The sequence below is a fragment of the Lissotriton vulgaris genome, chromosome 1_1 (assembly GCF_964263255.1).
Source record: "Lissotriton vulgaris chromosome 1_1, aLisVul1.2, whole genome shotgun sequence".
Lineage (NCBI taxonomy): Eukaryota > Metazoa > Chordata > Amphibia > Caudata > Salamandridae > Lissotriton > Lissotriton vulgaris.
In genome coordinates this window covers 1,778,605,644-1,778,628,684 of record NC_141685.1, presented here as the reverse complement: position 1 = coordinate 1,778,628,684, position 23,041 = coordinate 1,778,605,644, and the positions used below count along the sequence as shown (strand labels likewise).

Here is a 23,041-nt window from a genome sequence, read left to right as displayed (position 1 = left end):
GCAGCAGACAGCAGCCACATGATGGCCGAGAGATGCTCTCCAGATCTGAAATGCTTTTTTTTTAACACTGCACATGTCTTTCCAAGGACGCTCTTCAGACTGTATTTTTGGTAATGTTTGTTAATGGATAAATAGTTCCAGAAATTCAACAGCATGTCTGGAGTTTGCGATGTATTTTATGATTTTGTGGCATACCTATTTTAACGGATACTTGAGTTTTCTCACATTTCTCATGGACATTCTTAGACTACAACGGGATACTACTTGTTTATAGACTATTGGAGAGAAAAGCTTTAGTAGACTGCCGTCTTCTTTATTTAACTTATTTACCTTCTAACCCCCAGATTCATGAAAACCATTTTCTGCGAATTCTAAATTGCAATTATTACCGAATCGCAATTTAGAATTCGCATAATGGTATTCATGAAAAACTGCGATAAAAAATAGCGATTCGCATTCGGCCGCAAAAGCCGATAGCGATTTTCCCAAAATCGCAGAATAATCGCAAAATCGGACAATTTCCGTGTTGAAATTGCGATCTCGCTATTAGCGAGATCGCAAAAACGGGAAGTCACATTTCGAGCACAGTGATGACATCACAACCAGGAAGCAGGCAGTTCCCTCCCTCATTCAGAATACTGAGGCTGATTTGGAAGCAGCACTGCCCAGAGCTCCTCTCTAAACCACCTCCAGCATTGATTCTGGATACACCACACTGCAGCAATGTCACAGGAAGCAGCAGGGGCCAGTTCCACAGGGAGAAAGCGTAAAATTAAATTCTCCAAACAGGAGCTTGAACATCTCATAGAGGGAGTCTGTAAAGATCACGACAGACTGTTCGGGAAGGACTCCAGGAGGGTGCCAGAGGCCGACAAACGGCGACTTTGGTTGCGCATCCGCGCAAAAGTAAACTCTGTTGGAGTCACCCAGAGATCGATCGACGATCTCAAGAAGAGGTGGTACGACCTCCGAGGTTGTGCCAAGGAGAGGGTTGCCGAGAGGCTGGGTGAGCGCCTTGCAACAGTTGGGGGAGCGCCAACAGTCCCTCCCAACACCCCATTTGAGGATCTCGTTGAGGACACATTGCAACCTGAGGCATGCGTGGGGGTAACCCGGCTGGACTCCTCCCGACCCACCCAAGAAAGGCAAGGTAAGTGCCATGCGACTGCAACCCTGTCCCCTAACAATGGCCATTACCCTAGAGCTATCCATAAGAAACCCCAGTCATGCAGCCCATGCACACCAGAATATCTCTATTGCATTGTGGGACATGTAGTCTGACCACAATTTACATTCAGCCCCATACAGCCAGATATGTCCTAATAGAGTTAATCCAACAGCCAGTCAGGGAATGGTAGCCTTCATGTAACAACCTTCCAAGTGAAAGACACATGTAATTAATCAACGTCCACTTTACATCACAGGTGGCGCTGAAAACACCAGCAGCGACAGTGAGGGGCTGCAAATTGACGAAACTCATGAGGATTCTGAGGGTGAGGCAGATCCATCCACACAACCAGGTCCATCAGGGCAAGCACCAGCGCCAGCAGCGTTACCACCAACTGCAACGCCAGAGACAAGAGGCGCACCACCATCGCCAGCTGTGAGACCCATGCCAGTCTTGTGAAGTATGCGAATCTGCTCTTCAGAAGCCCAAATGTCCTCTCAATGCAATTTCTTGTGCGTATGTGTGCAGCATTGTAACGCCGTTGCTGTGGTGTTGCTGGGTTGAGGTATGGGGTGAGGAGGTACTCACGGAGAGCGTAGCCGCAGTCACCTAAATGATAGGAGCAGAGGGTGAGTGCCTGTTCAGCGCAGCTACGTGATCACAGTGTACTATTTTGGGGCATGTGTGCTTACCTAGTAGGTGTCCTTCTCCAAAGTCTCCCCTGGCCAGTCGTGTGTGAATGCCGCTGTGCCGGAATATGAAGGAGTCATGTGTGCTCCCCGGGTACTGTGCCACTATGTCTGTGATGATTGTCTTAGCATTGCACACCATCTGGATATTGAGAGAGTGGTAGGACTTGCGGTTGCGGTACATGTATTCCGTTTGTACTGGTGGGCAGATGTGGATGTGGGTACAGTCAATGCATCCTATTACATGTGGAAATTGTGCAACGTTGTAAAATTGAAGCTTGGTCGCATTCAAGTCCTGTTGGCTGGTCGGGAATGAGATGTAGTGGTGTAGCCGGGTCAGCATAGCCGTCAGGAAACTCCTTAGGCAGCGGAACATGGTGGGCTGGGATATCCCCCCTGCAACAGCGACTATCCCCTAGAAGCTGCCGGAGGCCAGAAGGTGCAGGCTGCACAATACCTGGACATGGGTGGGCACGGCATTGGTCCTCCTTGTTGGGTGCTGCATCAGGGGGTCTAGGTCCCGGATCAGCTTGATGATCATTGCCCCATTCAGGCGGTACTTAGCATAAATTTGCTCCGCAGTTTGGCCCAGTAGGGTGACCCGCTGGGGGAATATCCGCTCCTGGATCCTACGTCTGTTCCGTGCTGCTCGCTGTAGCCTTCGCCGCCTGACCACCATGTAGAGTCCTGGCATTGTGAGAGTCCTCATGCTCCAGCTGCATCTCCTTAAGTGTGTTTGGCCAGGCCTGCACCTGTTGGTAGTTTGTTAAAGTTTTTTGATTTTTTTTTTCTTCCTTACTGGTTACCACCTTGTTTGGGTTCTCCTTATTTTGCGCGACGCAAATAGCGATTTTCTGGTTTTTCGCATTTTGCGATTTTTCTTGAATAGCGATTGCGATTATTTAGCGATATCGCAAATTAATTCGCAGAATCCATGGTTTCTCGCTATTTCCGATTCGCGAATGGGCTTCTTCCTGGATTCTGCGAATTTATTTGCGAACTCGCAATTTTTCTTAGGGAATTCGCATTTTTAGGGGTTTCACTGTCATGAATTCCTTTTATTCAAATTGCGATCGCAATTGCTAATTCGCAGCTATTGCGATCGCAATTTGGCTTCATGAATCTAGCTGTATGTCTTTCCAGCTGCAAACTGTCTCACCTCAACCACTTTCAAGCCTCTCGCCGACTGCTTTCAGGCAGTGGATGCATGAATCCGCTGAACCCTCTGATGCAGAGAGGGCAGAACAAGATCCCAGGACCGCCGAGTCTGCCAAAACCATTCTTACCACAGAAACAGAGGACCCCGCTCACTCTTCCGCTGTACCAACGCTCAGACTCACCTTTACTGTTTGTATGTTAATTATGGATGTATGACGTTACAACGCATGCTTTTACCACGCATGCCTTTACAACGCGGGTTTTACATCGCAAACCTTTACAACGCATAGTGCTTAGAGGTGCTGGATAGTGAAAAGTTTAATTTTCTATTCCAACTCCAGTCCCCCGGACACTAGGGAAGGTGTTGGATAGAAAATTAAACTTATTCCCTATCCTAGAGCGCCCCCCCAGCGCAATGCGTTGTAATGGTTTGCGTTGTAATGCTTGCGTTGTAATGGTAGTGCGTTGTAAAAGTTTTGTTGTAAAGGTTGTTCACCATTCCGGAGAGTGGAGCCAGCGACTGAAGGTACCCCCCTGATCAGCAACAAGGCTGGCTCTCCAGACCACGCACCGAGCAGGCACTCTACACACCTACCCCTCTCATCCTCACACCTCAGTCAGTGACTGCTGGCACCCCCTCCCAGCACTCTAGACAGTGGGATGGGCGGACGTGTCTACCTGCACAATTTTATCTTTGGAAGGAAAGTTATATTTACAAGACCGGGACACAAAGCATAGCGATGTGAAGGTACAGGGCCAACCTACATCTTTCCTGTATCCGCTGGTTGTTTGTGGACATCTTCACAATGATGAGGTGGTGGATATGGGAAAAAACTTTCAGATAATCTCATGTTGGTCTTTGACAGCACTCATTCTGGGAGGAAATGTTTCTGTTCAAGTACCACAACCAAAAGTGTGTGCCACATAGAAAGGCCACACTCCTCTATAACATCTCAAGTTGTCTGCTCCACCAGCTAAAAATGAGACTCCATGTACCCCAACTTTGTCTCATCCGCAAACCACAAGAACAACCACTTCTTCACCTCGTGCTACAGAGCAAAGTACAATCATTTGGAATCTGTCCAGCTTCATCCCCCCACCCCCCTCCCCGTGCCAAGGCTGAACATATTTCAATTATGGCACTCTTTACCATGAAATGAGATCTGCTACAAGGACACACTCCTTAACTAGAGAACAAAGGCTCATGGAAAGGCAGAAAAATAAGACTGGGATGCTCATTGGATGTGCCCATTTCTCAATTAGGCCCATATTGTGCCGCCATGTCTGAGGCACTACGGTTTAAATAGTAATGGCATCCCACGGACAGAGGTGGCCAAAGGTTGGACTACAAAGCAAGGAAGTCCAAGGCTGTGTGAGGTGGGGCAGAAGGTACAGGGCAGAAGGATGAGTGTAATGATACAGTAATTCTGCTTTCTAAGCTGCTGTTTTGCATTCAGACTCTCAGCCTGTCAAAGCACGACTTTACAGTAGGAGCTATAAGGCTTTGTCTAGGGGGATGTATACCTCCGGGTAACACGACCTTCGAGGATGCATGGCCTGGAGTTATATATCATGGTCATTTTTGTGTTTATGGGGAGTGGGAACTGGCAGGTGTGGAGCCATGAACCGCACCCACAGTGTGGGGCAGGTACATGTCTGCTGAAGTGCTGCTCCAAAAGTAAGTCTAGACCCAAACCAATAGCATGGACATTCCCCAAGGACTTAATATGGGAGAGGTGTGGCGACGCGGCCAGGGCGACTGATGCTGGAATCTGGGGATCACGGTTCGATCCCTGGCGCCGGCGGCAGATTAGCCCAGCACCATGTTACTCTGGGCAATAGCTTGCTTAATCTTCCTGACGGCCCCCAGCACCTAGAGACCCTTATGGGTGATTGTTCACGCTTTACAAATGTGGATTATTATTATTATTATGCAGACACTTTAAAAGCACTAGTGAACTCGAAGTACTTTTTTTTGTTAACATCCCCTTCCAGCCTCACCCGCTCCCAGATCCATATCCAACACTACGGGGAAATCCCTCATCCTAAATACTGCATATCATCAATCTTGATGACATTTCAAACTTTTTTTAACTAAGTAGTGTAAATACATTTGGGAGATGGCAACGCCACGCCAGCTCCCCCTTTACTGCATCATGTCTTACCATGTAATCATCTATCATGCATGTGATTTAAGGTTTGTTGCCTTTGCAGGGATAATGTTACCTAGTTACCAGTATCTTCTCACCCTGTCATGACGGTTGGTTATATAGAGCTCAGCTGGAGGAGAACAGGTCCGCGCTGGCCCCCGAGTTGGAGTCGGGAAGTGATTCCACAGGAGAGTCTGTGGTGTAGGTATTTTTAGACTTTGGAAGAGTTTGGCAGAATTCTTGCACCGCTGTTGGTGTGTAAAAAATGTGTCACCTGCCATCTACATCCACTATCATGCGTGCAGGGTATAGCATCCCGTATTTCAGTCCCAGGTTCTGGAAGGTAGCTTTGACTCCAGTATACTTCAGATGGGCGTCCTGCACCATCATGGTGAGATCCGGATAAAGGGAAACCAATGAGCCCTGTCAGTTCAGAGGACCCTTCTCTTTTGCCAAATGCATGACCATGTCTCTGTCCTGGAAGTTAAGGATTCATGCAATTATCGAGCGAGGCGGGCATCCCGGATTCGGGTGGGGCCCAGGGAGCGTTGGGCTCTTTCCACCAAAAATGGATGAGAGAAGGATTCGTGGCTAAACAGGCTAATGAGTAGTTGTTCCACAAACCCATCTAGACGCCCTGTGTTGGTAGTCTCTGGTATACCAAGGATGCGAATGTTCTTGCCCCTACTTCTGGCTTCTAGGTCTTCGTTCTTCATAGCCACTGTCTTAAGGCACATTTCCACGCATTCCAGTCTTTTGGTTGATTGAGCCGAGCAGTCTTCCAGAGCAGAAATTGTGCCTTCTGCTGTATCAAGGTGCCCTTCATGGGGGTCCAGTCTCAGACCCATTACATCCAAGCATTTATCCAAGGCATCAAATCGGGTGTTGAGAGCTTTGAATCCTGCCCAGAACCCTGCCATGACAGCCTCCAATCCTGGCTGCACCACTGTGTTTGTGTCCGGGGCTACGACTCCCTCCACCATGTCTGGGCCAGTAGGTTCTCTGGTGGGCTTGGATTTGGCGAAGGTCAAATTGCGTTGTTTTGTGTCACCACAAACCATGACACACACGTCCAAATAAGTGCACTGTGTGGCTGGGTATAGGTGTAAAATGCACCAATGTTAATGGGAGCCACTGCAGGCCATCCATGTGTTCTTACCTCGGTGATGACCTGTGGACTTGGGCCCTGAAGTGCTTCATTTTGTAAGCACTTGCCCCTTTGTGGCGCAAGCGTCTTACTATCTGGCCAGTGGGCTATCTTCTGCTACACTTACATCCACCACTGTTTCTAGTCTTGTGCACCCAGTACATATATATCCAGAAGAGCGACAGCGCTTTCTGTCTGATGGAGGCCCTCGCACGGAGTCAACAGGACCTGGCACAGTTTCTCCTGCCCCTCAGGTGACACCGTGGCCCCCGCATTATGGACCGGCTCCTTCTCCTCTAATCAGCTTGCTTTCGAACAGGACTGCTCCCAGTGGGATCCACCCAGCTTTTGCCAGCCTTATGACCCCAGCGGCTGGCCACATTCGCACCGGGTTTGACCCTGAGGCCGATGCAAGAAGGGCCTGCCTCCGGTGGCAGCAGGGCAGTCGCGCCACAATTCCTTTTTCTACAGCAGTTGTCCCTCAGGTCACACACCCCGGCCGACTCCGGTCACACCCTGAGGGGCTCAGCACGACACCGCTGGCACTTTCCACTTATCGCCCCGAAGCAGCCACTGCGAGCCGTTGCACACCTCCGTAGTCCGTCTGGGTTTCCTTGCTCTGGTGGGCAGTATTTTCCCCAGGCGTATCTGTGTACCCAGCCGCTCAGCAGCAGTCACCATCCAAAACTCAGGCAACAGCGGGTCGTGTCACACCAGTCTCGCATTATCCTGATCTCTGCTGGTGCAGTGGCCCCTTCTGCGCTTTCGCTGTACTTTTAATGCTGATTAATTGCCATGCACACTTATTGTTGGGAGGAGTTTGGCGGCGCTCCAGGACTACACCGCCATCTTGGTCGGTAGCTTTGCCACGTCCCACCACTCGGGGTACTTTTTGACAGTTTCGCAACTGCACATCTATAAAAACATTCAGTATCTTTCACTCTTGTGCTTTGGTATCTCATATTAATGGCTATGTGTGGAGAAGCGTGGCTCAATGGTTAGAGCACCAGACCCTGATGCAGAGGTCTGGCCCGGGACCAGGGTTCAATTCCCACCTCGGCGGCTCTTGGACTCAATTTCCCCGGACCTGATAATTCTCGCCTCGGTGCCTAGTCTAATCATGGGTCCCACTCTGTGACTCTGGGCAATAGCTTGCTTAATCTCCACAACGGCCCCAGCAGCGCTGTGGATGCCTGGCTTCACTCTGGGGGTGCCCAGGAGTGGACATTTCACAAGAGAGCCAGGATGGGTTCCACAGCGGTATGAATACAGCGCTACGAGGCCTCCGGGTAGAAGTGCGCGATATAAATACTCTACATTTACATTTATATTTACATATGCCACTGAGGATCAGAAATAAAGATCAAAATTAATTTGCCTTAGATACAACTTTCCCTAACTAGCATAGCCAGGGTGTACGTGTTGCAGGAACTAGCACTATCCATATGAAGGCAGAATTAGAGCTCTTAATGTAATAATCCCTGCATCGAAGGCAAGTTGTGTAAATATGGCAGAGGTTTGACCTACTTGTGAATTTCAAGCTGAAACTAGAGGTACAGCAAACAAAGGATAGACGGAATGCACACAAGTAGACATGTTAAGTATCTTTGAAAGAGCTCCAGTGCCATTCGTGCCTTCCCTGTGCTCTGCTGCCACCTAATGTTTGTATGTAGTTAAATATCCAAGGACGACCTCCCCAAGCTCTTCCCTAAGAAAGTCTGTGTTATCTTCACCCCAAAAGGTGTCCCGCTGGTGCCACGACCCCAGAGCCGGCCTTTGCTAGGATAGTGCCCTGGCGTGGGCGGAGAAATGTGGCGCCTTTACTGATGGTAGTGAATTAAATGAGGCAGCGGGGCTCCCTTTTGTGTACACTGGTCAGGCGCGCAACACCCATTAGAATCAAAGGGCTTCAGCCACCCCCCCCGAGGTAACCCAAGCACTTCACAGGTCTTTAAAAGACCATGTGCATGTTAATGAGGCTTTGATGTTGTTTCACCCCTTCCAAGGGCCCCTGCAGCTCCACTCTGCCTATTGCTTAACCCCTTCGAATCAGCTCGTCATGAGCCACGGTGCTTGTGTGCTCATGACGAGCTGAGCTCGTCATGACCTTTAGAACGCTCACACGCTGGGCTAATTCCCCTGCTGTACGAACGTTCTAAAGAAACGGGTGTGGTGAACTCGTCATGAGCACACGACCACCGTTGCTCATGACAAGCTGACCTCGTCATGAGCACAGGGGCGCAGTGCGCGCCCCCCCGCCCCCCAGCACAGCATGGGAATTTGCCCAGCTGCAAAGGGGTTAAAGTTTCAGCCCCCCCCCCGAAATATTTTCCTAGCCCCCCCCCCCAAATGTGGCTCTAGTTGCGCCTCTGACACTGGTCAGTACCAGGATGAGCCGGGAATGGGCCCTGAACTTAAACATCCCCGGACCTCCCCCAACTCACCTAATCACAATAGCATGGCTGCCTCACACGGATGATGGTTTTGTTCATGTGTGCCAGCGGGGGTCAGAGGGTGAAGGGAGGGCAAAGAAGGAGGCTAAAGGGGCGTTAAAACCGTCGCCCACCATATAAGAATGAAGTACTAAACCCCCTTTAAACTGACGAATCAGACAGAAACGAAGAGGCAGGGTCAAGGACAAGGCTGGAACAAGATAAGAAGGGCGCTGCTGTTGGCATAACCTTATGCACACAGCTTCGCGTCCCTCAGAATATTGCGCCTCGGCTCAGCTCGCCAATGCTAAAGGCCGGCCCTGCACAAACCCCATCAGTTTTGTGGCCAATAATGAGCTCTAATTTCTGATACAAGGAATGCTCTTACCAGCCAGTCATGTTGAAGTCCCTGAACAGCATCATCTTTCCAAGCTCTTTGCGCTGCACCCTCCTTGGAAACTCTAAGTGCGTGAACTCGTTTCCGAGCAAGTGCGGCTGCATATACGCCTAGTGAGAGGGGAAAAAGGAACGTTTTAAATAATGAGTAACAATTATTTTCTCCTTATCATCTAATCCACTGTTCTAGGTGAACTAGGACGCTGATTGCTTAGATGAGCACAAACCTACTAACAATCAACACACACTTAGAGTTTATGATGGGACTGAACTGAGACTTGTAACATAATGGGGGGATGAGACATTGAGGAGCAACCACCACCAGGGTCCTTCACAAATACCAGCAAGATGCAGGTGGCACTACAGACTAGTTGCCCAATCTCATGCCTCCAGTCAGGGCTAATCGAAGTTTTGGCACACCTCCGGGAACATATTTGCTAAAAGCTGCCTTGATTAAAGCTGTCTCTGTCTCTGTCTCTAAAATGATCCTGCGACTACTGTCTCTTCAAGAAAGTAGGATTCCATATTTTAGTTGTGACAGAACATGTCTCAAACCCTGGTCTGAACTGACACTCCCTCAAATTACACGGTTTAACAATCTGAGAGAAATGGTAAAAAATGTGCCATTGCTTTCAATATCGATATCTTCCTCCCGTTCACCCCTACCGCAGAGATCAAAATGAAAATTAAAAAAAAATAAAAAATAAATGTTCATGCCGCGCGTACCATTGTACTCCCAAGGGACCCAGCATGGCTCTCCTGTGAAATACTGCTCTACTCCTGTGGGAGCCGCTGCTCAAGCTTCAACCCTATGGCAGCGCAGTAGGGTGCAGGCTTCACAGATGCAGCTTGCATGCTACCATGGTACTATGAAGGTGAAGCTTGAGGGGCGGTACAGAATTAGTTCCACGGTACCCACCAACAAATATATAAATTCAAAAAACACAGGTGCTGTGTCTGTTGGGTGATGGATGCATGATGTGTTAACTCCTAGCTAAGCACGGCCGAAGGCTCTGCGAAGCAAGGGTGTTGACTGCTTGGGTGCAGGGCCAGGCTGGAGGCGACCCTCTGCCACAAACAGCCAAAGGCTGCGCAGAATGGTAGGTTCAGTGCATGGTCTGCCAGGAGGCCAGGATCGGTGGCCAACCTCCAGCTGCACATGGTCAAAGGGGGTTGCCCGGCCACAGCCAGATTGGGGGCAGGGCAGGCCCTCCGGCTAACCTTCAGCTGTGCATGGCCAAAGGCTGTGCACAGTGGGGGATTTGGCTGAATATGATTAAAAAAAAGCCAAGAAATTAATTTAAAAAAAGTAAAGGCTTAGGTGGCACATAGTTTCGTATGGGATTAATACCTTACCTAAATGTAAAACTCCTAGATATTCACTTACAAAAACAAAGGTCAAAGTGAGGTTCTAGTTAAGTGTTGAAATAAGACAAAAACATTTACCCCCCCCAAATAACTCAAATTCATCAGCTATAGTTTACTAAACTAACTATAACATGCGTCCTCATCATACACTGTTTATTACCTAACATATTACATCACTCATGATTTGAATTCATGGGTTTGTAAAGTACGCAGATGCTCATAAGAGTGCCTTGGTGCTGAAGACTAATAATACAGAGAAAACAATTATGCCAAAGCAACTAACCAAATGTTAAGCTTTTTCCTAAAAATTTACTCAGATATCACTAAACAAAACTCAAGAGGAAGTTGATTCCATGCCTGGGTGGCCAAATAAGAGAAGGCGCGTCCACTCCCTCTGATCTGCCTGACCCTTGGAACCATAGCAAGAGATGGCTGAGAGGATTGTAGAACTCTTGCTAGAGAATAGTTTTGTCGTCTAGTTGTGAAATACTGAGGGCCAGCCACAAAAAGGTCTAGTGGACCAAAACCAGTGATCTTTATAGAGGCAGCCAGAGCAATGATCACAAATGTTTGCTCAGTTGTTGGATTTTGAGAACCGAGCGTTAACATATGGTTGGCTTGGAGGTCATGAACTATCTTATTAAGTAGTAGAGTGCTTGGCCATAGGATCATAAGGACTTTATATAGTTTATAAGTAAATAATGTTCTGGTTCTTAACTAGTCATGTGTAGACGTTGCACTAGGCTGAGCGAAATTTCCATTACGTAAGAATAATCTGTTTCAAGTGTTACTCGGATTTCCCGAACTTACGGTATTACACCACGGTGCATAATTACTTGCAGTTGAAGGAAGAATCTAAAATGAGTTCATGGGGTAACTCATGCCAAAATGCGAGTGGCTGCTCTTTGTGGTGCTTGTTTTTCTTGGGTATGTCTTTGTGCTAAATGTGTACTTGCATCCAATATATATATATATATATATATATATATATATATATATATATATATATATATATATATATATACATACACCAAAAGAGTTTCCGCTTTACCGGGGGCCTCAGACGCTGCAGGGCGGGCTCTCAAAAGTCAGGAACGGAGAGCCCAAACGAAGAGCCCACAGCTATCGTGTTCACTTCAAACTAACGTTTATTAGAGTCAGCATCACGTGGCAACTGTATCCACCTCTTTTAAACCTTACATGTTTCAGCGCCCCAGAGCCTTGATCACAGGTGAGTATAATTTCATCCAAGTGGTCATGTGGTCGGAGATAAGAACCACAATACCCACAATGCAGCATATGTAGATTAAAACACAGTCTCTGGCAAGATATGAATTTTCGCTAAATAGCATTGCATAATGTTAAAGTCCGGCATATTTCAATTGGCATTGTGCGAAAGTCCATTGCAAGCATAGTGCTCTTCGCTGTCACATGATGCAAAATAACTGCTTGAAGGGAGACCACGAAGTCTGCAAAAAGGAAGCAAAGCCTCCTTAACTCCCTTTCTCTTCTGCTTAACATAATAGCATGGCAATCCTTTGTAGCTTGTTATCGCAGGAGAGCGCGTCATGCCCCCTCAATTTAAAGTACTAAAAGAGTTTCCGCTTTACCGGGGGCCTCAGACGCTGCAGGGCGGGCTCTCAAAAGTCAGGAACGGAGAGCCCAAACGAAGAGCCCACAGCTATCCTGTTCACTTCAAACTGACGTTTATTAGAGTCAGCATCACGTGGCAACTGTATCCACCTCTTTTAAACCTTACAAGTTTCAGCGCCCCAGCGCCTTGATCACAGGTGAGTATATATATATATATTTACACACAACTTCTTTGCTCCCACAAGTGGAAACACCCACTCAACGTTCATTTTTCACCTCTTTATTTTGGCAACAAACGATGTAAATCATTCCCAGCAAAGGTTTCTTAACCTGAATTGCCGCACGCGTTCCGGGGACAGATTCCCCTTGGTCACCGGCTAGGCATGGGGAAAGGGAAACAGCTTCATTTTCGCCACAGGTGTTTTTGAGGGCTTCAGGGGCTTTAAGGACCACCCATCCGGGCGTGTCCGTACTCAGCATTCTGGTAAATGCAGTCCAAATAATAAGCAGTACTGAAAAGCGCTGCGCCTTCTCCTCCAAAAAGTATTGTCCGTCGGGTTACTGAGTCATGATGTATCCGCTTGTTGTTGTGTCTTGCCTTGCCAAAACAGGTACGTTGTTCCTCATGCGTACCTCTAGGATGATGAAACACGCGGACCCACCAAGCTGATATATATATTCACTGAAAAAAACATAGGTTTCACACCAGTTATAGTTAGCTGGAAATTTTACTGACATAAAACCATTGAAATTCCCACGTTATAGTTAGTTGGACTCACTATAACTTACGCGACTGCAATGCACTGCTGATGACGTGACATGGTCAGTGACATCACTCATGACATCACTGATGACACCATCCAGTGAATGTGTGTCTTTCTGAAAAATTAATATGTTTTATATATGTATATGTAAAAGTCAATGGAAGAATAAATGTTTAAATAAGTGTCTAAATGGATGTTTTTTTTTTAATTGACTGGTTAACTGGCTTATTAAGTGTATCTTAGTGAATACATATATTAGTGAGAAATGTTTAAATATTTAAATATATGTATTAGTGTTTCACTTTGTGTATAAGTGGCTGCATGGGTTTGTGAGTACCTACATGTGTGTGTATATGGGTTATTAGATGTTGTTTTTAGTATCAGTATGAGTGTCTGTATGGTTTGGTGGGGGTATGACTTAGCACATAGATGCATCAATGACTGACTCTCTGTTTGTATGTGTTTTGAAGACAACATATGTGCAGGACTGTATGGGTGGATGAGTGTGTATATGTGTTTGTTATTAAGTAAATGACTGTCTCACTAGTGTCTTTATGAGTAACTACATATGTTTTAATCTAGTATATGTGAATATTGATGTATATAAGTGAGTATATGTGAGAGTAAGAGATTGTAAGAGTTCCTGTTTAAATAAGTATGTGTTTCTATAAGTGATTGTTTAAGAGAGTAAGTATGTGTAAGTTTCCTTAGAAGTAAGGTGGTAGTGTGTGTATAGCTGTATATGCAAATAAATGGATGTTCAAAAGTTTATTTGCATGTGTGAGTATGTGTGTGAGTAACTTTTGGATGACTGTCGGTGTGTAACAGGATGTATAGGTGTTTCACTACATATGATGAGTGAATATATGTATGAGTGACTATATAGAACCGTTCGTGAATGAGTGGATGTGTATATAGATGGTGGTATTACTGAATTGGTTGTTGTAACTGGTATGGGTATCTCCATTTTTTTGAAAATGTTAGTTTCTATTTTTGAATATGTGTTTCAAGGGTTACATGACACTGAAAGGAGGTCTGTCACTCTGTCACAAAGATTGTGTCATCAGTGATGTCATGAGTGATGTCACTGACCATGTCATGAGTGATGTAATATGTGACGTCATCAGCAGTGCATTGCAGGCGCGCAAGTTATAGTGAGTCAAACTAACTATAACGTGGGAATTTCAATGGTTTTATGTCAGTAAAATTTCTAGCTAACTATAACTGGTGTGAAACCTATGTTTTCTTCAGTGAATTTAATAGGTTTTTTAAATGCTAATTCCTAACTATAACTGGTGTGAAACCTGTGTTTTTTCAGTGAATTTCAAAGGTTTTTTAAATGCTAATTCCTAACTATAACTGGTGTGAAACCTATGGTTTTTTCAGTGAATTTCATAGGTTTTTTAATTGCAAATTCCTCACTATAACTGATGTGAAACCTATGCAAATTTCTATAGCTATGAAATATAATAGTTTTTTAATGAATCCTATATTGTATATTTATGTAATACTATTTTTTATATGAATTTTCTTCATTTAAAAAAAATAATAATAATTTTGCCCTGGAGCGCTCCTGGTGCGTGTCCCGGTGAGCGCACCGGTAAGCGAAGTCTTGCGGCGCGCCCCAGGGCGCGTACCGGTGAGCGTCCCGTTAGCGCTATTGCCGCGAAAGAAAACATCATCGTGACGTATCGCATAGCCACGTCCGCGTGATAAGCACGGCGTAAGCGCACCCGGAAGCATCCACGCGCATACGAACGCGCTACGTAAGCGCCGCCGGGCGCGACCCAAGGCGCGCCCCCAGGCGCGCACCGGGGTGCGTAGCGTAAGCGCGTCGGGTCATGTGACCTGAAAATAACACTTTTCATTGGTTAAGAACAGTTTTGGTTTCCAAATGATGAAAGCCCGGCTCATGTGACCTGAAAATAACACTTTTCATTGGTTCAGAACAGTTTTGTTTTCCAAATGATGAAAGACCCCACCTTTTTTCCTCATTCTCACTTTATTCTTTGAGTGAGGAAGACCTGCTTCTATTGATAGAGAAATGGCTACAGTAGCAGCAGCAGCTGGAGCATCTGCACCACCACCACCACCACCACCACAAGGACCACCACAACATCACATTGGTGGTGTAGAAGAAGAGGAGGAGAAGGAGGAGGAGGAGGAGGAGAGAAGGCAGTTCCAGTCTGAAGACAACCCCCATATAAACCTAAGGAGCACTTTATATGGGAGTTTTTTAAAATCCCAAGGGTTTCAAAAAAGTTCATGCTGCAAAGGTGACCTGTCTCATCTGTGGCGCTGAACTTTCCAGGGGAAACCCTGCAAAAAAATATTAATTTGGGAATCACACAATGCTACGCCACATGCAACGAAAGCACCCCAATAACTATTCAGCAGCAGAGATCAGAGAACTGACCAAAAACCCTCCCCAATCTTCTCCGAGCACCTCTAAACAACCCACTCCATCGCGTCCTGGGACTAGAGAGATGGTCCCATGCACCCAACGCCAGTTTGGAGACTACAAGATTACTTGTATATTTAGTGGGACTACCATTTCTTATGGGGAGCAGAGCATCAAACTTATAAACCGTGCTGGAGATAACCACCGGTGCCGAAAGAAGCCTTAATTTTTTCCTGTTTTTTTTTGCTCCAGTTGAGCTGTTTACAATTCCCTGTTTTTTGTTTGTCCCCACAAAAAAATACCAAAAAAATATAAAACTGTTCATAAAAGCCAAAAAAAGTATAAAATGTTCCAAAAAACAAAAAAAATAAAACGACAAAAAGAAGAAAAAAAAACAGTTGTTTTTAGAACTACCTCCAATTTATAAAAAAAGGCTACTTTTTTAAAAACTCTGTCATTCTTTTTTCCCCATGTTACGCTCCCCGGTGCTCTCACCGGGGCGCGTACCGGGCGCTCCCCCCGCGCAAATCGAACATTTTCTTTTTTTTTTGCCCCGCTGGGCCCTTTTATGGCCCCCACATCAAACTTAGGGGGTCAGGGGGGTCTATCCTGCCCCCTTTTGGTAATTTCCCTCTTTGTTTTTGTCACCTCTTGTGTCTCGATCCTACCGAGACACAATATGGCGGCCACTCCGGACTGTTTGGAATGTTTACAGACACCAGAGAGCCAATCAGCTTTCCGCGCGCGAACTCGCGTAGCACGATGGTTCACGCCCCGGTGCGCGTACCGGGGCGCGGTTATAGATATATATATATTTTTTAACCTAAATTATTCAAAACTTACTGGAGCACATATCTTGAGACATAGCAAAGGCACATCGGTCTACCAGTCCCTACAATTTTGCCAAGTTTCATGGAAATCCATTCAGCCGTTCGGGCTAAAAGTGAGGTTGACCGCCCTATGGAAATTAACATGGGGAAAACACGTTTGGGGACCCCCCTTTTTTCTCAGCCCCCGCTTGATGAATCCCCCCCACTCTTTCAGGAAAGGACCGGAGCGCCGCGAGGCAAATGTGAGGAAATTTTCAGGCAGATTCCTCAACCGGAGCCAAAGTTATTCCCAATAGAATGCTGCGATTTTCCTATTGAAAATAATCCTAACTATATATATATATATATATATATATATATATATATATATATATATATATATATATATATATATATATATATATATATATATATATATTTTCCAACTCAAAACCCAGTTGTTCAGGAATAATTCACTGGTGCCGTGGCCACAATTTTTAGACGGTGTTTATTTAGGCATACGGGCACACCCGACGCGTTTTGCAGTTGTGAACTGCGTTGGGTTTGCCCGTATGCCTAAATAAACACTGTTTAAAAATTGTGGCCACGGCACCAGTGAATTATTCCTGAACAACTGGGTTTTGAGTTGGAGTATTGGGGATCGGCATCCCTGCCGTGTTGCCCGCCGTGAAAGTGGCTTGGCTCTGCCGAAAAACCTACATCGTGATATATATATATATATATATATATATATATATATATATATATATATCCCACAAACGGATACTCCGGCACATCTCCAGCACTTAAGAGCAATTACAGGAAAGGACCAAGCCTACCCAGTTGCCAGACACTTTGAACAGTTGCATTACAGTAACCCCAATCTACTGCAATACTATGTAATTGACACTGTCTTTCCCATGAAGCGGGGGGGGGGTAACCGAGAAGCAAAGTTACTTCTCCTCGAGACAAGATATATAATCGAACTAGACACTAAACATCCAGCAGGGCTCAACTCTAGTGAGGATTTCCATACCTGCCTTTAAATCTAAGGTTTTCTAGCTGATATATTAATATTATCAAGTCCTCTAAATTGTTCTGATTCTTTTTTATAAATCAATAGGGGCTCATATTGAATGGGAAGGATCTAATTGACAGTACATGGTTCAGGTAATTTTATTAATGTAATGTAATTTAGAGATGATTAATTCTTTTTTTGATTTGCACTTTCTCGGGGGGTTTGAAGCATCAACATTGGATAGCATCAGCTATACTAATGTTAGATGCATATCGACATTAAGGTATTAGGCATGCACTGTTTTGCACATACACAGTTTTCTTAATGTTTTTTGTATAAAGTGTTGTTACACACTAGGAGTGACTAGCATAATTAACTCATGTCAGTACAACAGGAGCAAATGCCCACTGGGGCACTATCAAAGGAACACACATGACTCTGGCAAAAACACCAACAATTTTCAAAGCATGACAGTGGATATTTATTAGTCCTACTATAACATAATGAGTGGGTCTATACACCGACTTGTTCTGGTGGTTTTTATATACAGACCAACTATGGTGGCTTATAGCTCTCTAAAAAAATACCAGAAAGCGAAATTACTTAGCAGGGTATTGATTGTAACCTAATAGGACAAAAGGATGATTTTATAAAACAAAACATTCGAAATAGTCTCATTTTTAATATTTATATATTTATTTGTATATTTATATATTTATTTAAAAAATTGAATGTTTTATCCTTATTCCATGCTTGCTATGTTTTGCACATTAAGTCAATATTTTGCTGCTATATAACATGCTGCTAGGATAACAATATGTGTACTTGTGAAATGTTGCACTCATATAAGTCTATTTTGCACAGTTCTAATGCACTATGCTGATCTTAGTAACTTTTTACTGTCTATGATGGGCTGTGCGAAGCGTCATTTCCTGTGCATGCACTTTAAAATGCCTCCGCTCCTATGACAACGCTTCATGTGATCAAGACCCGATAGGGGGTTGAAACACCTCATGGCAGACAGGCTGGTCAAGACAATAAAGAAAATTTTATAGGCACCAATACCTGGGTCCACTTTCGTCTTCTTGCCTATCAGAGGCACCTCAAAGCGGCGTTTGTAAATGAATATATATATATATATATATATATATATATATATATATATATATATATATATATATATATATATATATATATATATATATATATATATATATATATATCATAAGAAGTGACATCAGATCTTAAGCCCTCCCATATATGTTTTTTTTTTTTAAATCTTTATTGTCAAGATGGCATAGCATACAATCGCATTGACATAAGTAGACCGTGTTTATAAATCATCGGTATTTGCATTCAGGAGAAAAGGAAAAAACATGTCTTGTTCCAACAATTAACGTTTGCCACCTCGAAATCTGCATGGAGCATTTATAAGTAACCAATATACACAGTTTATATCATACCATCATAATAATTCCATATGGTAGTCCCTGCGTATCACACTCTTGGTATGTGTATCCACTCCTAACAGTTCAAGTTTTAAGTAAAGTAAAAACAATAAACCCAACTAAGGTCACCATCTGGCAAGTGGTATTACTTTATACAGTCAGCAGTCGGCCATTCCACACGTGCATTACTAATCCCAATGTAACATTGCATCCCCACATCTTTTCGGCACACACCAGTACTCTGTATGTAGGCCCACTCCATCTAGTCTTCATCCTCCTCAGACTCTGTATCCCCACCTTCCGGCAATGGTGCACACGGTTCTCCTCTATATTTGTTCCATGGCGTCCACACCTTGTTCCATTTACGGGGGCAAGCCCGCAGCACATATACTGCCCTCTCTTTCACCATTAAGAGGTCCATGTTCCTGATCCACCCTACTACTGTAGGCAGTTCCGGGGCACCCCATTTTTGCGCTATGTCTCGTTTGGCCACCGTCACAGCCAACGTAACCCACAGCTGTCCATACCGGTCCAGGTCATTAGGGTCCCAAATGTTTAGCAAGTACTTCCGGGGTTCAGGCAGGACTGATACCTCCATGGCCTGAGAGACAGTACGCATAATTTGCCTCCATACGTCTTGAATTCGTGGGCAGTCCCACAAGGTGTGGAGCAGAGTACCCTCCTCCCCGCAGCCCCTGAGGCAGTATGGGTGCGGCGCCCGCTGTTTTCTATGTAGGAGTGTTCTGGTGTAGTAAGTGCGGTGTAGAATCTTGAGCTGCACTAGGCGAAACCTGGCCGATATGCCTACCTCTCGTGGTGATGCAAGCGCCTCGTTCCATTCCGTCTCATCCATCTCTCCCAGCTCCCCAGCCCATTTCTCTTTAAGCTTCTGTGTGGGGTCCGGTAAGTTGTTAACTAGTTTTTTATATGTGAGAGAGGTAGCCTTTTGCTCCATAAAGTCAGTCAGTAGCCTGTCCTCCAGTGGTGATGAGTCTGGGATTGTGGTGTCAGGTGGAATTGCCCTCAGCAGTGCGTGTCGGATCTGCACATATCTGAATGTCTCAGTGGGGCCTAAACCATACTGTTGCTGGAGTCGGGAAAATGCAAGCACTGTGCCCCCTTCCCAAAGGTCCCCTACCACTGAGATCCCTATGCTGTCCCATTGTGTAAATCCCTTACAGGACCTCAAGTTTCCCAGCGCTTTAGAGTCCCACAACGGCGTTAACTTGGTGATTCTCCCCTTCCAACCCAGACGCGATTGTGCTGTGTGCCACAGTGTCGCCGTGTGAAGTGTCGGGCCGAGTAGGTTCTTAACTTGCGAGCAATTGTATAGTACTGCGAGCATGCCGTCCGTTCCCAGCTGTGACCAGTCCGCCTTGTATGCGGGGTCTCCCCGTGGGATGTGGATCCAATGATTAATTATTTTAAGCTGGGACGCCCAATAATATAATTGGAGATTGGGTAGTGCAATACCCCCCTCGTACCAGCCCTTTACCAATTTATCATGCGCTATCCGTGCTGGGCCATTGCTCCATAGCAAACTAGATATCAGTGCAGCGACTTGTTTAAAGTAACGTGGGCCCACGATATAAGGGGAGTTCTCAAGCACATAAAGAAACCTCGGGAGAGCCATCATTTTATATAGTGCCGCCCGCCCAAGGAGGGTCTGCGGCAGTGTAGCCCAGAATTTAACGTCCGCACGTAGGCGAACCAGAGGTGGTAGCAAGTTCTCGGTATAATATTCCGTAGCAGTATTAGTTATGAAAATCCCCAGATATTTAAAAGAGGTGGATGTTATCTTTAGGAGACAGTTGTCCTGTAACAATGGAGCCGGGCCCTTGAGCACATATATTATGGATTTGGACCAGTTCAGGGTGTAACCCGACGCCTTACCATGCTCATCGCACAATGCCAATAGGGCAGGGACCCCTTCGGTGGGATTGACCATGTAAATTAGCATGTCATCTGCATACAAGGAGACTTTATCCTCCCACCCTTCCTCCCAGGTGATGCCTAGGAACAGTGGCGTTGCTCTGAGCAGGATTGCCAAAGGTTCCAGCACCAATGCAAATAGAAGGGGCGATAGCGGGCACCCTTGTCGAGTTCCTCGCCCCAGTGGGAATGGTGGTGAAATGTGACCATTCGCGACTACCTGCGCAACTGGTGATGCGTATAGCAACCATATCCATGCAAGGTACTTTGGGCCGAAGCCCATTCGGGTCAAGACAGCGAACAAGTATTCCCATTCCACCAGGTCGAACGCCATCCTGGCGTCCAGGAATAGTATCACTGCTTGGTCTGTAAGGAGATGCCCCTGCGCCATCACCCCATGTAGCCTCCGCAGGTTCAACGCCGTGCTTCGGTGGGGCATGAAACCCGACTGGTCGGGGTGTATCAGGGTGTGCAGGTGTTGTGTCAAGCGACTGGCTAGGAGTTTCGCTAGTATCTTCGCTTCAATGTTGAGCAAGGAAATGGGTCGGTATGAGGTGCATTCAGTTGGTGGTTTGGCGGGTTTGGGAATGGCCACGATCGTGGCCGTGCGCTGGTCGAGCGGGAGCAATGCCCTCTCTACACTTTCAGTATACATGTCCAACAGGGGTCTGGCCAGCACCGAGGCCGTCGCTTTATACCATTCTACAGGGATACCGTTCGGCCCTAGCGCCTTGCCTGACTGTAGTGCCTGTATTGCCAATTGGATCTCGCTCTCTGTCAGGTCAATATCTAGTTCTTGCTGTGCTTCGTGTGACAACACTGGGATATCAATGTGTCCGAGCGAGGCCATCGCCTCCTGTTCCGTGACGGACCCCACCGGGGTGTATATCTCTTGAAAGTGGCGCGCTAGGGTGCGTACTATTTGTTCCGGATGTGTTTGCATTTGGCCCTCATGATCGTATAGTCTCTGTATCCCTCTGTTACTGCCGCCTCGTTTGTCCAACCATGCCAGCATCTTCCCTGCCTTATCTCCCACATCATATATACGGTGTGCGGTGTTTGCTAAGTGTCCCTTAGTGATCGTTGTCAGGTGAGCCTGGTATTGCTGCTGTCGGAGGTGTAGCGTATGAGTGGTGTCTGGGGTGGGGTCTGACATGTGGGCAGTGTTCGCTGCGCCGAGCGCAATTTCTAAGTTTGTAAGTTCCGTTCTGGAGTCCCTTTTATGCCCTGTGATTGCCGCTATGGCTGCACCCCGGAAGACCGCCTTGTATGCCTCCCAGAGCACTGAGGGTGAGGAAACCGTTCCCACATTTTCGGTGAAGTACTGTGTTGTGGCCAGCTTGAGTTTCTTCCTGACTCCAGGGATTTGTAGATAATTGGGATATATCGGATACACTCTGGCGCGCTTTGATTCTTTGGCGGTAAGATGTAGTGACACTGGGGAGTGATCAGAGATGCATCTGGGTAGAATTTCCAGCCTATCTATGGAGCCCAAACCTATCCCCAAAAGGAAGAAGAAATCAATACGCGAAAGGCTGTTGTGTGTGGAGGAGTAGTGCGTGTACTGATTCGCCGTGGGATTCAGCTGACGCCACGCATCCGTGAGGCCCAGTGCGTTCAGGAAGTTAGGAAGAGCAGTAGCCCCTCTCGGGCGGTCTCGTGTGGGAAAGGTGTCTAGCAAGGGGTCCGTTATGGCGTTAAAGTCCCCCCCAACGATTATGTCACCCTCCGGAAGATCTAGAAGAAACTGCCCTAGTGCCGGCAGTGCAGTAGAGTGCAGCGCCGGGGGGATGTATACTGACACCACATTAAGGGTTCTCCCCTCCCATTGGCCAGAGATCGCCGCAAAGCGTCCCTGATCGTCCGTCCTGTGGCTATGAACCAGAAAGGGTGAGTTTTTCTTAAGGAGTATCCCAGTGCCCCTGGACCCCGTAGTAAAGTCAGCATGAACTGCCATAGTGTACCCGCGTCTATCTAACGCCTTGCGGGCATTCCCTGTCAGGTGTGTTTCTTGAAGCAAAACCAACTCAGGCCCCTGGCGTTTGATGGTTTGCAGTACCAAACCCCTTTTAATTTTGTCCCCTAGCCCCCTGACGTTCCACGTAAGTAATTTCAGTGGGGGTACCATTGTCAGCGCATGGGCGCCCTCAGTGGGTGCAGCTTGCTCTTGTCGCGCCATTTGTACTGAAGATCATTGATGCCAACGTGTAGCAATGTGGTGCAACCTGTAAGGAATGATGTGTGTCTGAGCACCAGGCGTGGATGGTCAACAATGCGACCGCGTGCCGTATGAAAGTAGTGATGACCAATAACGATAACCATAACATTACAACTTCCCCAATCCCCCCCCACCCCCTCCCTGCTCCCCTGCTCCACGGACGATGACCCGCCCGCATCCCCAACTTGGCAGAGTGCTTAGTCCCATCCCTATCTATCTTACTTGCTCGTGGGGTTGGTGAGTTCCCCACAGGCATCGGCCAATGCCCGCCCTACTCAGCTTCATCAGCTACGAGGTCCCAATGGCAGCAGGCGTGCTGGTTTCGTGCAGCACAATCAATCAACCCCTAA

At 46.4% G+C, this 23,041-nt stretch overlaps 1 protein-coding gene across 2 annotated transcripts in view; it reads right to left on the bottom strand.

The window, feature by feature from the left end:
- The window catches only part of PPM1H (protein phosphatase, Mg2+/Mn2+ dependent 1H), a 654,208-nt gene that overhangs the window by 129,870 nt on the left and 501,297 nt on the right, over nt 1-23,041 (bottom strand). For both annotated transcript variants that reach the window (XM_086919094.1, XM_086919095.1), the window contains one exon: nt 9,133-9,251. In XM_086919094.1, the coding sequence (XP_086775220.1) occupies nt 9,133-9,251 (119 nt within the window). The remainder of the gene's footprint in view (nt 1-9,132; nt 9,252-23,041) is intronic.